This window comes from Ambystoma mexicanum, chromosome 14 (genome assembly GCF_040938575.1).
Source record: "Ambystoma mexicanum isolate Mex_15411 chromosome 14, UKY_AmexF1_1, whole genome shotgun sequence".
Lineage (NCBI taxonomy): Eukaryota > Metazoa > Chordata > Amphibia > Caudata > Ambystomatidae > Ambystoma > Ambystoma mexicanum.
Genome location: NC_090940.1, coordinates 130,955,747 through 130,970,764, shown reverse-complemented (window position 1 = coordinate 130,970,764; position 15,018 = coordinate 130,955,747). Strand labels below are relative to the sequence as shown.

At 45.6% G+C, this 15,018-nt stretch overlaps 1 protein-coding gene across 1 annotated transcript in view; it reads left to right on the top strand.

Annotated features, from left to right (window-relative positions):
- ATP6V1D (ATPase H+ transporting V1 subunit D) overlaps positions 1-15,018 on the top strand; it is a 238,305-nt gene that overhangs the window by 179,918 nt on the left and 43,369 nt on the right. Inside the window, exon 7 of the mRNA XM_069638720.1 lies at positions 10,490-10,556. Coding sequence (XP_069494821.1) covers positions 10,490-10,556 — 67 coding nt within the window. The remainder of the gene's footprint in view (positions 1-10,489; positions 10,557-15,018) is intronic.

Here is a 15,018-nt window from a genome sequence, read left to right as displayed (position 1 = left end):
GCCTTTCCACAATGATGCACTCGAAATAGGCAGCATGTCTCCTGGTATTGGAGTTCTGCAGCTCTGGAAACTCATAGGGCCTTGGGAGATGGCTCAATCGTCTTGGGACTGGCTGTTCTCCCCAGCCAAAGGGAAGGAGCCGTCCTCTTTGGAGCTCCTCTGGCGCACAGAAAACAGGGTTGGGACAGCAGTGGTCGCTTCATGGTGTTGCACAGGTTTGCAGGCCTCTCTGGTCATCTTTGGTTGCTTCCAGTGGTCGACTTGCTTTTCACTCCAGAAGCCTCACTTTTGTACAGTTCCAGCACACACTCCTCTGCAATCTCTCTCATCATTTTAAAGAAAGACTCCCTGTGGGAGTTGGTCCTATTCAGGCACTCCGGAAGACCAAGAACAGGGTGGTGGAAAACTCGTCCCCCACTTCCTACCTGCCCAGACACTTTGGAGCCTAGGCCGGGACACACAAGGGTTCCTGCCAAAGACCGACCCCAGAGGGGATGAAGCATACAAATGATGAATGTCTAACAATGGGAATATGCTTTCACTTTCTTATAAACTGTTTACTTTTACATGACACCTAATGCATGCTAATGTTAAACCTGCTCCAGTTTAATCAAGTTTGCAATTAACTTATGAAGACAAACTTGCTATTTAAACACTGCAAAAAAGACACATTTCATTTACTAAACTTAGTTTGTCTATTTACTTGACTCACTATTAAAGCCACATGTTTACTTCACCACCAAAACTCATATTTATGGCTACTACAACTACGTGCCAGTAGCCTTGTAGACCACAGGCGATAATGGCCTTCGCCTTGAGCCATAACTTGGTGGTAGGCCCTTTTAAACTGTTATAATGACCTCTGTCTATAATGCTATAGTACCTCAGCAAGAGGTAGTTCCACTTACAATTAGAGTTTTGTAAATAGTCTGTATTTATATATGCCAAAAATGGAGATAAAAAAAAAGATATCCCTTTACCGTTCCTTCCAGCATGATGTCCAAACCAGCTGACCTTTTAAACACTGACCCCTCTCTCTAGAAGCAACCCCTTCCCCATCCCTCGGACTTGCCCAGTGGACCAGAGAATTGCCCGTCTCATGCCCTGCACTCCTGTTGATCAATATAATATGTTGCTTGGCATGGCAATTGGTTTCCTGGCTCCTCTTCACTCTTAACGCCTAGAAAAATCTGCATGCTGGTTTACTTCTGCTGCAGCAATGGACCAATTATGACATTGTTTCCTTGATCACTAATGGCGATATTCCAGCCTAGAGGATCAACTTGTGTTCTAGAAACAACTTTAATGTTGTTGTAGAACTTAAACCTCTTCTACAGTTGAGTAATGCATGCCTAAATCCTTCAAAAAAAGAGGTATTGTGCCTACTAAAAAAAACAACCTCTGCACTGCTTCCCATAAGCTTTGGATTTGATTGACCAACTATTTTTGGATGAAATGTTGAATATTCAACTGCACCTGGCTTGTTCTGTGTCACTGCCGGGCAGGCAACTGTTGCAGTCAAACATGCTATGGTCCCCGCCCCCACCCCCTCCTTCTAGGCCAGTGTTAACACTTTCTCAGGTAATTAATTCTCCTTTTGACTGGTTAGTAGCAAATATGCTAGGTCGCCTCTGGAAGGAACTCTAGCCACACCATCTGTTAACTTCCTCCTTGAAGACTGCAATCTGCAGATGGGGAAATGCATCCATTGTTTAAGACCTCACTAGTATCCCCACAGAAAAAGAGAAACCTCAATCTCTCAAAGTTGAAGCGTTCATCCGATTTCTAACTTGCCATTCTCTACACCTCCTACAGTAGATTGAGCAGTTCATGACCAGATAAAACCATTTGCCGATCACAGTAACTTTATCGTTTCCGCAGGAGCTGGTTTTCATCTGCATTAAGGCTTAGAAAGTACACCGATCCACTGTTGTCCCTGATTCTGTTAGATGCGCCATTGACCTTGGACATTGTTGGCTATAATATCCTACTCGAGTGCCTTCTAGCAGCATCCCTTTTGCGACCATGCTCTATCTTGAACTCCCATCACTGGCAGCTCCCAAGCAGTTCCAATGGCCACTTTCTAATCCAGCACAAAAATATAATGCATGGAGTTCCACAGATAGCTAGTTATTCTATACCCACTTCTCTATACACCGGTTGGGCATCACAGGGTCTTTTGAGTATCAGTTTCACAACTATGTTGATGGTTTCCAGTTCATCTGGAATTCCAGCCAAGTGGATAGATTTGGCGATTACATGATGGAGATGGAGTCTCGACTGTTCAACTCCATGCCGAAAATGAATGCTGAAATTGCCTAGCTAATGACCATGCTAATGGCCTACAATGAATGCGGTTCCTGCTCCCTTTCATTTGACAGTGTAAATCGATGCAGAACCGTTGCTCGACTATCAGCAGAAGACCATTGCTTACCAACATATAGTGTCTTTAGACAAAAACTTCCTTTTTGAGCTCTTTCACACTATTTTGTTGCTCGTTGCCTCTGTCCTCTAGCAGTGTGATCATACCTACAAAATGTACTTTAGCATTTCCCGTTCCTTTGCCTAGCAATCTTTTCTAGGAATAGGCACATCGGACTAACCCTGCGCGGGCTTCACCTACTCTTGGTGGCAAAGCTGATGAAATTCAAAACACATTGCATAGTACTCCCAAGATTTCAACCACCATCATTCATGGTTCAGAAAAGGATCAGTCGCAGTGATATACAACGAGTTGGTGGCAGATCTCTTTCCGCTGCAGGGGCCTCCCTCTGCAACAGCCTTCCTGAAACTTGAGGAGAACTATCTCCGGTTCCGGAAGCACCTCAAAACCTTCCTCTTTGCCTCCGCTTTCTCTCCCCCTCTCCCCTGCTAAAGTTACTGAAACTGCATTGAATCTGCAACTGGGCCACTCACCGTTCTCGGTCCTTGGCCCAGCCACTCTCCCCTGCACTGCCTCCCTGGCACCCCCTGCACTACGGGAGTGTGTCTCTATCCCTACAGCCCCCCTTCCCAGCACTTGTCTGCACTTACTTCGCACTTGCCACTAGCTGGCCCTTGTTATTTTCCTGTATGCTATTAACCCTGTACTGCACTTTCCCCTCTCCCTTTCCCCCTTGCACTTCTCCTTTTCCCCTCTACCCTTGCACTTGCGCAATCTGAATGACACCTGGCCTAGTAGGATCGTTGTCCGTCTCCCCTTGTTCCCCCCCGCCTCGTCGCGCCTTGAAACACTTGTGTATAGGTGCATTACAAATGCCATATCATATATCATATATGCTAGCGGAGGTCAACTCCTATTGCATGTCTGCGCGTTCAGGAAAACTCTCCTTGGTGGGTGTACTTGTTCATCTGCAGGTTACTAGCCTATCAAGCTCTGACCAAAGGCCCATCTGCACCCCAGCAGACCTTTTACCTTTCCAGAACCACGTACAAACCTTGCTTTTCCTGTCATTTCTATTGTCCGTGCTGTGCCAATCAGTACTCTGTCATGGCTAAGAATCTTCCCCAGCAGTGGTAAAAAACTGTTCATCACGGTTGGGGCGGTTCCACAGTTAATTAGCATATTTTATGTGTGAATTGGGAATTGGTGAAATTAAATAACATGTTCTTATATATGTGGTAGTTTTCGCAGAAATAATTTTAATGAGTTGCAACATTGTTTAGCAAAATTCTTGGTTGTGTGTCTCAGTGTGAGGAATCAACTTCCTGGGAAACCAGTGGTCGAGGGATGAATATCAGTTTCTAAATCATCAATCATCCTCACACCTATAGTACACCAGAAGGGATCTGAGTAGATTGGAAACGCAAGCAAATTATAAACCACCTTGTCCAATTTTGGTAACGTTTACGGAACAGGCTCATCTCTGAAAGGCCGTGGATCATTGGTTAGTTGGAACACAGCGAAAATACAATTATTACCCAATGATAAAAGGCACTAGAAAATACAACTCATCCTGTTTAGGAATGCAGAGGCTAGACCATTTTAAAGAGGGAAAAGGGAAGCACTCTGGATGCTAACAGAAATGTAGTCTGTATGGTAAATAATTGCAACAGTTCAAGGATACTTGCTTCAGTGCGCTTTGCTGGTTTATGTAACAGAGTTCAAGACGGAAGTCTGCTGTGGGTTTCAGGCGGTAAGACAGTTCTGCGAGCGAAGCTGGATGAACGGCTGCAGGCTGGCCTACATGGCAGGTCAGGGATAGGTGTCTCAGTGCTGGTCGGCGGTTCTGAAGTACTGGTCGAGATGTCCTTAAGTGACTGCAGCATTACAAGGGTCAGCGTTGCAGCTCGAGGAACTCAACTAGCTCGAAAATGTGTTTTAAGGAAGATGTTGGTAGATGCTCGTGGAGGCACTTCTCCCAGCTTCTTCAATTAGCTTGTGTCATCCTTTAAGGCAGATAGCCCAAGGCTGAGGAGTATGTTGTAGGCAGCTGCCTTGTCCTTGGGTTCAGAGACCTTCTGGCACGTCCCACCTAGGAAGCTTGCTGCAGAGCCTAGCATGGGATGCTGTGTGGTGGCTGGATACCAGTTCTGGAGTGGCCAGGGGGTCCTCTGGATTTGGTATCTCCCTCTGTTCCCTGGGAGATGTTAGGGGACGGATCTTGCTTCCCTCTGGAGGTCCTGGCCTTCCTTCACTGGCGGAAGATGTAAGGCAGACTGTACCTTCAGCCAGGGTCCAATGATGACTTCTTCCTTGTACTCGTTGCTAAGTCTTCAGATGATCTGCCAAAAGAGGGGTTCAGCCCTCTTTTAAAGTCAAAGGGGCCACAGTGATTGGTGTAGGCTAAGCCTACCTTAATGAAGCAATGCTGGGATCTCCACCAACAATCTCCTGCATGCATGAGGTCACAACCAAAGTGCTTTGCAACAAAAAAGGTAAAGGGGTGAAAACATGATTCTAAGACCCACCCATCTTCCTGTCTGTTATGGATCAATGGGTCTCTCTGGTTAATGGAGCTCTCTGTTCCTGTTTAAAGCGGCAGGTCTCCCTTTACTCTCTGGCGCCTGCAAACCACATTCTCGTACCATTTGAATGGGGTCCCCCTGTGGGTTGGACTTCTGCAAACATGAAGTCCCAGAAATGACAGTTCACTGCCCTCAATACTGAGGGCGGGAGCTGGCGTCAGGTTGACACATTTGCATACAAAAGGAACTCGCTGCGGGAACAATAAAGACAGACACTTGATCACAGTTCAAAGGTGTTTATTAAACTGTATAGGTAGGTTGGAAAAACACCTAACCTGATTCTAAGATGGGAGCAAGCTATGACCATCAAATAATAATAAAGCAGTCCTAGTGGTGTCTTGTCAAATAAAAAGTCTAATCCTTACAACTAAATACAAAAAGAGTGTGCGATAGTGTTCACAAGAAAGAAAAGTGTTCACAAATGATAAGTCAGGATGTGGTAGGCTGGGGTCTCCCCTCCCCACGTTTTGAGCACGGGTCAATATGGGACTCCGGAGTATTGCACATGCTCCAGCTTTCCCAGCACGAGACTACAGTTCCGTTCTCAGGTATCGGGACCTCTGGTGGTTAAGTCTCTTTTCTACAGAAAGTCTCTTGCCTCCGAGGACCTGTTGTGTTCAAAATAACAAACAAAAAACTTCCTTTCCGTATGTATGTTGGGTGATGACTTTTCAACCCTGGATTCCCCCCTTTTTCAGGCTCAGACGCATCTCGGATAACAGCCTCCCTCTGTCGGGTTCACAATGGCTTTTTCCAAAAAAGACTTCTTTCGCATTCACAAGTCAATGTCTTTTAAACAATCTGCGGTGGACATCCCTCCATTGGGTTCACTCTTGTCGACAGTGTTCATTTGCGCATCATGCTTCGTCCCTTTCTGTCGGCATCCCTCCGCCGGGTTCACTCTTGCCAACCACACAGTTCCTTCTGCGTTCTTAATATGTGGGATTCATCCCCCTTAGCTTTCGAATTACGTGCCGGTAAAAGACTTTCGACTGTACAGGGGGGGGTTTTGCTAGACCCTTTTATGACCACTTTGATCTTTTCCTTGCGGCTCCCGTAAGGCCTTCTGGTATCGGTAGTTTCAACAAACAGGGGACCAACCAGAGTCTCTCGCCTGAACACCCACTTGGTGTCGGACCCTTCTGCAGCTGGTTTTCCCCTAAGACGTTAGCAGTTCTTTGATCTTCCCTTAATTTGCCATTTGCAACTTTCGTTCAACACAGTTGGGTTTCTTATCGGTTCTCCCCTTGACTCACCGGCTGTGATGAACCATTTGGCTTTTCTTGTCTCTGGAGACAAGGACGGTAGCAAGTCTCTCTCTCTCTTTCTCTTTCTCTATTATCAATGTAGGGGTGCTCCGAGTACCGTTGACATCTGCTGCAACACGGAGGCTTCGCAGGTCTGGGTCGTAAAGGGCAAGGTCGCTTCTCTCCTTGTCACCCCTTCATTTCGGCTCTCGCTGCCTTTCTCCTCTTGAATTGCTGCCCTGGGATAGCTGTCTCGTCGTGCGGTCTGCCTTGCTCATAGTGTGCTCTCGTGCTCCACCTTTTATCCCGGTGGGGTAGGGAAAGGGTCGTCCGTGTGTGTGTGTGTGTATGTGGTTCTGGTCAATTGCATGACCTTTGTGTTATGACATGTCAGGTAAACTACTCTAGTGTTAGTCCATTGTCTTTCGTGGTGTGAGAAAGTGATTGTGTCGGAAAAGAGGGGGTGGGGGTAGAGTGTCTGAGCATCCTATGTGATACGAAGTGGAAATAAGAAGGGGGATACTCCGTCTCACACGCTGGTGTCCCGCTTCCTCTCCCTGAAGACCCCCATCCAGGTGATCCACCAGTACTGGTTCACACTCAGGAACTGCATCCAAAAGCTATGGCCGTGTCCTGGCCACCTGAATGACAGATCCTCGGGGACTAGTCAGGGAGACACCTTCAAGTTTCTCACACATATGAAAGGTTGTAGGAGTTTCCTGTCTCCTTTGTTAACCTCTGCAGCCAGGCCCCATGTGGGCCTGTTTGAAGTACCTTTTAATTGGTATGCAAATTGCTGCCACCAGGTGCAGGGTCCAACAGAAGAGCAGGGCAGACCCCTGGAGCCTTTCTTAGTTAATCAGGCTGGCCATGGCAGGGGGGAAGGTTTGCCCCACCCCCCCACCCCCCCACCCCCTGAAGCCCCCTTCTGGAGAGGCATCGTGTGCTCCTACTGTCATATCCCAACTAAATATGACAGGGCTGACTGTGCCTGTAGGCTGTGGTTTTAGCCTCTTTCCTCTGAGCTTCTCGGAGCTTCTCACAGGCTAAATGCACTTTTCAGTGTTGTCAGCACCCCTCTTAGGCTTGGGTGCTTTTCATGATTTCCAAGAGTTGTTGGGCATTATCTCTCCCACCGGCAGCCAGGTACTGCGAGTCCAAGACTGACTTCATCAGTGTCTAGTACAGCAGTTCCATGCTTCCTTCCTCCTGCTCCTCCTCCTGCAGCAGCATATGACTGACTGCCTTCTGGAAAAGGTGCTCTTATACTCCTTGTCTTGTGCCCTGATTGGTAGGGAGCTTCATGAATTTTGCCAGTTACTCTTTAGTTGATTGGTGAAGCCAACGTGTGGAGCTGCTCCTTTGTGGGACGAAAAGGATACTGCAATGTCCGTTTTAAGTTAATGTGCCATTTTTCACTCTAGGAAAGGTGGTAAGACACGACATATATAGGTTTGGGTGCTGCATGGGAAGAGTACCATCTCATCTATGTCAGTACTGCAAAGATGGACCCCAAGTGATGACTACATCGGTGCCAAGGCCCTGCTGAAAGGGAAGAGCACATGCTAACATGGTAACTAGGGTTGGAAATTTCCAAGAGCTGGGAGCCATTTATCGCCTGGTTATGGCAAAGAGGAGCCCGGTTAGCTTGAAGCCAGCAGCTACCAGGAGCTACCTTTTGACTCCCCAGGCAAGTGGTGTCGGGTGTCGTAGAAAAACATGACCATGTAATATTAACAGTGGAGATTTGGGAATGTGTATAAAAGAGAATAAAGGACACACATATGGGACATTTTTAAAGCATACTGAATAATCTAGAATAGACCAAAGGTTAGAGTTTGCATGTTGCGGACAAGCTAGATTTGCTCGCGCTTACTAGCTCCTGCCCATCGGGTGATGACTGATAACCGATAACCAGGAGCTGCTTTTTTCTCCTGATCAACAAATCCTAATTTCAATCCCTGTTTTAATGGTGCTGTAGGGCACTAATCGGCCAGGGAAATGCAAGCTATCACTTAAAAGAAAGCTGCACCCCCACAGTTACATTACAACCAAGTTACTGTTAGCTATACAGATTTTCTCTGCTCTTTGCAGACAGTCCGGTCTGATCTCCAGTTCTCTGAATTCTTGGAAATCACTATTGGTGCCCCAAATCTCTAATTTATTTCTTCACTTGGTAAAACCATTGCTCTTCGTCCTACATGGTCACTTGGTACACATTGCAAGTAGAGGGGAGGACTTCAGTCAAGCGCTTTCTTGCAATGTAGATCTTCTGTGTCTCCTTAAGCCCAAGTTTGAGAATCCCAGCCAAAGAAACGTGTTAATTGGTTCAGCCCTGAGTTAACCCATACATTCCAGCCAACCACTTGCTCTTCAACCATCAAAACCTTCCTCTTCGCTTCTGCCTTCTCTCTCCCTCTCCCCTGCTAAACCTGCTTAACTCCCCACTGAATTTCTGCACTAAACCTGCATCTGGGCCACTCTCAGCGACCTCGGTCAGGGCCCAGCCACTCTCCACCTGCACTGCCTCCCTGGCTCCCCCTGCACTGTGGGACTGTCACTGTATCCCTACAGCCCCCCTCCCAGCACTTGCTCTGCACTTACCTCGCACTTGCCACCAGCTGGCCCTTTTATTTATTATTTATTATTTATTATTTTTTTTACGCTACTTACCTTGTACTGCACTTTCCCAAACCCCACCGCCCCCACCCCCAGCACTTTCTCCTTTTCCACCTTACCTCTGCACTTGCGCGATCTGAATGACACCTGGCCTAGTAGGATCGTTTGTCTGTCTTCCCCTTGTTTCCCTCCCTCCCTGTCTCGTCGCGCCTTGAAACACTTGTGTATAGGCGCGTTACAAATACCATATCATATCATAAAAGCTACACATCCATCCTGAAAAAATAAAAATTGACTTTTGTATAGCGCTTAATGCCGGAGTCCAGCCTCTAAGCGCAGGACTGGGAATCGGACCGATGCGGTCCAGTCTTGCTTTGCTTCCATGCACGTTGCCCCAGAGCTACCTTCCCAGCACAGACAATAGTGGTACTAGAAGAGCATCTAAAATGGCTACTGTGCACCAATGTCTGTTCCTCACTGAGGATATAATCCAGATGCATATCCCCCTTCCACCTAAGGCAAAATGCAAATGTCTGGTGCCTGAGAGCCCCAAAGTAAAAGCTGCTCTAGGCAGAAACACTGCAGCATTTGAAAACACCCGCGTTGTTTCTGCCTACAGCAGCATAGAAACACAACCGCGTTGTGTTTCTGCCTGCCTTGGCTTTCACTTTGGGTCTCCAGTGCTCCCCCGGGGGAGCACCGTAGACCCAACATGATAGCCATGGCAGGCAGAAACACAACGCGGTTGTGTTTCAAAAATGTTGCGGTTTTTCTTTCTAAGTTTCTCAGGCTCCTCCGGCTCGGAGGAGCCTGAGAAACTTAGAAAGAAAAAAGTTGCAGCGTTTTTGAAACACAACAACGTTGTATTTGTTTGCTGTAGCTTCAGCATGGAGCCCTTTGGGCTCCAAGCTGAAGCTACAGCAAACATAAATACAAAGTTTTAAAAGCTGCGGTTTTATTTCTAAGTTTTCTGGGCTCCTCCAGCCTGGAAAACGTAGAAAAAAAACACAGCTAGTGCTTATTTTAAAAAAAAATAGCACTTACCGAGATGCAGCTGCAGTCTCTGGTCCCCGTCCTCCGAGTCCGGCACCAATGAAGCAAAAGCCACCCAGTGGTAGCTTTTGTTTACTACAGCTGGCTGGGTTTTGCTTCATTAGTGCCGCAAAGGCAAGCACAGGCGGCATCCATTTCAGAAAATGGATGCCCCCTAGTGCTTGCAATTTTAAAGTTTGAGCTTCATTTGCTCGAATAGGGACTTTAAAAAAAATATTTTAGATATTTTATTATTGCCCATATTTTTGGGCAATAATATTTCTGACGGAACTATTCCTTTAAGGCAATCATTTGCTCCATTTCAGTACACTGCAGTGCGCTGAGCACTAATGATCTTTTTTCCATTGATGTTGGTTTGTTTAGAATGGCTGTTCTCTCAAAGTGCTAACCACTATCTTCTCAAGCTGATGACCCCCCCCCCTCTCACGCAATGCAGGACTCCGACAGTCTGTCATTGCGACTCATGCTAGTCATGGCATTATGTTCTGGTGAAAAGGGGCAAAAAGTGGGATAGAGCTGCACACTGGGTATCCTCACTTTCACCCTTGTTTGATCACTCGTAACATGGACATTAATCCTGGTTTTATTTTATTGTTGTGCAGACTTCCTTTGTGACGTTGGACGAGGCCATCAAGATAACAAACAGACGTGTGAATGCTATTGAACATGGTAGGTTGAAGGGGTGTTTGCCTCATGAGCCAATGGGTCACTCAAAAAATATTCAGTCTAAAGTATTCTATAAAGGCTTGCTGTGGTGTTAACTCCGTAAACAAGAACAAACTTCCACTGGTGATCATTTAGTATTGGCCATCGACACTATCTAGACATTAGTACCAGCTGACTGCAAAGCAAGAGGCAATGGCGTGAAGATTTAGAATTAATCTTAACCTCTGGCATAGCTCTGGGCAACACGTCAGAACATAGTTCTTCAGCCTGCCAAGCAATTACAAAACGGGTGAGAGACCCTATCTAAATCGGGGTTGGTCCCACCCCAAAAGGTGCCGTCCAGCCCAAACTGATTGTTCACATCTCTTCTGCACTAGATCACATAGAACCTCAGACATGTTTCAGCCCCTTTGGGTGTGATCAGTGAGGTGTCGCTTTGGTCTCTACATATGGGTATTCCCGTCCCACTCGGGGTGACTAAAGCAAAACCAAAGAGCTGATGGCTGGAAGGTTTAGAATTAATCTTAACTCCTGGTATAGCTCTGGACAGTTGTCCAGACCATTGTTCTTCGCCTGCCAAACCATTGCAGAAAGGGGAAAGACCATATGCTAATCACGCTTGGTCTCACCCAAAAAGGGTAATGTGATTATCAGAAAATGGTTTTCTCAAGCTATATCCAATGTGCTTTTTGTGATGTTGGTCGGAGGATCAAATGTTTTTAATTGTTATTGTAAAGTACAATGTCAGTATTGTCAATTAATGTAAATGGGAGCATTTTGTATAGCAAGAAAGTAGAAATATTAAGTTGAAGACGCGCATATTTAAAAAAAGAAATTGCGTTTGGATACTAATTCGAAGATATATACAGCCTGATTCATGGAATTATTTGCGCCGAAAACGCTGATTTGTGCGCCTTTCTGCCCGAAAATCCCTGTTTGAAGTATGGGGATTTTCCGGCAGAAAGGTGTGCAAATCTGCGTTTTCTGCGCAAATAATTCCATGAATCAGGCAGTTAGTAATTATATTATGAAAGAAGTTGTATAGAGAAATATGTATCTAACAAGAAAGGTGATAAAATGTTCAGGTATTTCAAGTAATTTGGTTATGCATGGTTATAAGTAAGTCCATAAAACTAACATTTCAAATTCCAACGTTCTCCCCCTTGTGTCGGGGCCAGACGGTTTGTGCAACAAATGTTTTAGCGCCATAGGAAAACGCAGTGAAAAAACATGTGCTGTAATGGGGCACTACATGTACATACATCAGCTCTCTAACATTAATCAGAGCTGGGGTTTTGGAGTGCTTTGCGTTCATATATCAACCTTGCATACGGATTTTACAACATCATGAATGCAAGTTACAATACTGTGTCTGCTTTTGTTTGCACAACGTGTCAGAATTGTGGTATTGTCTTTAAATACATTTGTTGGCAAAACCCTAGAGGAAATCTCGACTTTGATATTCGTGCTCTTTTGTATGAAGGCAGGCTTGTCGTCAGCTGCCCTTCATCATGATCTTATGGAATGCAGACATTGAATAAAGTCCCCTTTTCATACAAGTCTCTGCACTCAGTGATTTTCCTGCTGCCCACACCACACCAGGAGCAAACATGGTAGCCCAGAGCGGTTGGTAGTAAAAGAGTGAGGCATGGGCTGCTGTCCCGGGCCATTCCTCTTGTCAGCTCCTAGCAATTCATAGCATCCCTCCACTCCCCTTGCATTTCGCAGAGTGACTAGAGAGCCAGGCACAATGGAGGGAGAGCAGTGGTGTCACACAAGGGATTTCATCCTGCCCCATGGTCTTTGGCAGTGGGGCCACAGTGCTGAGCAGGGACACTGAAAAGGAGCAGTGGGGAACTGTTCCTCCCCCCCTCCCTGGATCCCTGACCCTCCTGTTTTTACAGCAGATGGGCAGGGAGTGCACAAATGCCACAGTCTTGCCAAGCTCCACCCAAAGGCTGTGTGAGCGTTGGCATATGACAGCAAAAGCTGGCACATGGTAGTAACAGCTGGTAAATAGTGATTACCTGGAAACATGATGCAGTACCCAGCAAATGGTCAGAGTACATAAGCACATGATGGCAATACATTGCAGATGGTGTATATGGGCATAATGACAAAAGCCACACTCTTGACTTTGTAGCGCTTGTTTCTGATGGGGCTGGAACCATTGCTTTCAGCCATGCTACGACACCAGGAACACATAACAATCCCCAACACTGGATGGGGCCGGTAAAACTAGGGATAAGACACTGCCTCCCTTACTCACAAATAACAGTGTAATTGACAACTTTCACCTGACAAAAATGGAGAGTGAGGTTAAACACAGCCTCAAATTCCCCTTGACCACACTTACTAAAGCTACCTACTCCTAGTAACAACGCATTGAATCTTTAACAGAATAACATACTTACCATTGCACTATTTAATACACAATCCCTGGTACAACATGAGAAGGAAGGTCTCTGACCTTATTACCATGCACAGACCAGATTTGTTTGCACTTATGGAAACCTGGTTACATGACACCGCCCAACAAGCAGCAGACAACTCAGTCCCCGACAAGTTACAAACTGTATAGGACAGAACGACGAGGTGGGACGGGGGAATGGAGTGGTTGCACCCATCACAAAAGACTCCTTTGATTGCCACACACTAAATCTACCTAACATGGAGGGTTGTGAAAATAAAGATTAATCCGAATATTTTGCTATCCATACTTGCACTTTACAAGCCTCCCCAGAACTTACCCTTTTTTGAGGAACAGCTTACTACCTTATTGAATGACATCACAAAACCTAATTCCCTTATGATCGTTTTGGGAGACTTTAATTTATCAGCAGAAGATTCTTCCGACAACAAAATTAATTCACTGTTATCCCACACGAAAACTATTCACTCATAAATAATCCTACCCACCAAGGCGGTTGGTTCTAACCTGGATTGGATAATCACACACAAACGTGAATGCATGGCGGTTGACACCTTGCCCTGTCATTGGACAGACCATTTCCTGATTAACAGAACCATAATATTGCAAGCAGCCCCGCACAGACTTGATATCAACCAGAGGACAACAAAGAAATTTAGACATTTTTAAAATATTTTACCCCTTACCTTCTCAACTCTATTAGCCAGTAAACTAAACACAGAAACATTTGAGGAAATTACTGACCTAGTGACACACCTCTTCAGCCAACAAAATCACATCATACATACTTGCACCTGAAAGAACCAATATAATCAAATCATAAGTAATAAAGAAATCAGGTTTTAATGAAAATGTCATTGAAGCTAGAAAGACAAAAAGAGCATGTGAGAGAGAGTGGAAAAAAGAACCCTAGGCCTCTCTCACTAGGCAAATACAAGGAAGCAGCTCACGCCTTCAAGAAAAGCATTGTCCAGGCCAAATCAGAAAATTACAATGCAATGAAAATTAATGGTGCAAAATCTAACTCCAATGAACTATTCAACATTTTAAAGGAGTTCCTTTTCCCCCTACAAAAAAAAAAATCAGCTTGGTGTCAATCCATTCAGAATGAACACTCGTCCAAAACTTCCAGCCACGAAATGGCCATCGCTATACAGCAGGCCAGTTTTAGCATCGAAAACTACCCAATATTCTGTGAACACTGTGCCCGAGTACAATAAAAACACTACCGTCCTTAAATTTGAATTTCAAAGTTGTTCAGAACCAGAAATCCTGGACATAGTGAAAAAACTCAAATCCACTTCCTGCCTTGGGGATGTCTGTTCTACTGACATCCTAAAGGAATCATTGGATGTCCTTATTCCTTGGATTAGTAGAATGGTCAACATGTCCATCAGGGATGGGATTGTGCCAGCATCATTGAAGGACGTCTGGATTACTCCCCTCTTAAAGAAAACCACACACTATCCAGCCAGCGCCAAGACCTACAGGCCAATTACTAACGTTCCCTACTTGTTAAAGATCACAGATCGAGTAGCGTGCTTACAACTAGAAAAATTCATAGAGGAAAATAAAATATTGAATGCCCATCAAATCGGGCTTCAGAACCCAACGTGGAACTGAGATGGCCCTACTGGATCTTAAATCGAATATTACAGAGCTTGTAGAGCAAGGTCATCCTGCCCTACTGATGCTGTTGCACATCTCTGCAACTTTCGATCTCATTGATCATAACTTGCTGCAAGAGAGGCTTAAAACCATTGCCAACTGCTGCGAGGGGGCATGCTATTGGATTACATTATTCTTGGGTCCAAGAATATCCAGAGTGGCAGTAGAGAATGCCCAGGCACTGCAAATTTTGTCCACCTCCGGAGTTCCCCAAGGCTCCTCCCTGTCTCCGATCTGGTTCAATATCTACACCAGACCCTTTCTTGACCTTCTGGACAGACTGGGTGTTAAATATGTGAACTACGCAGATGACACCCAGGTGCTTTTTAAACTTTTGGGGATACATTCGCAAGACTCTAAAATCTT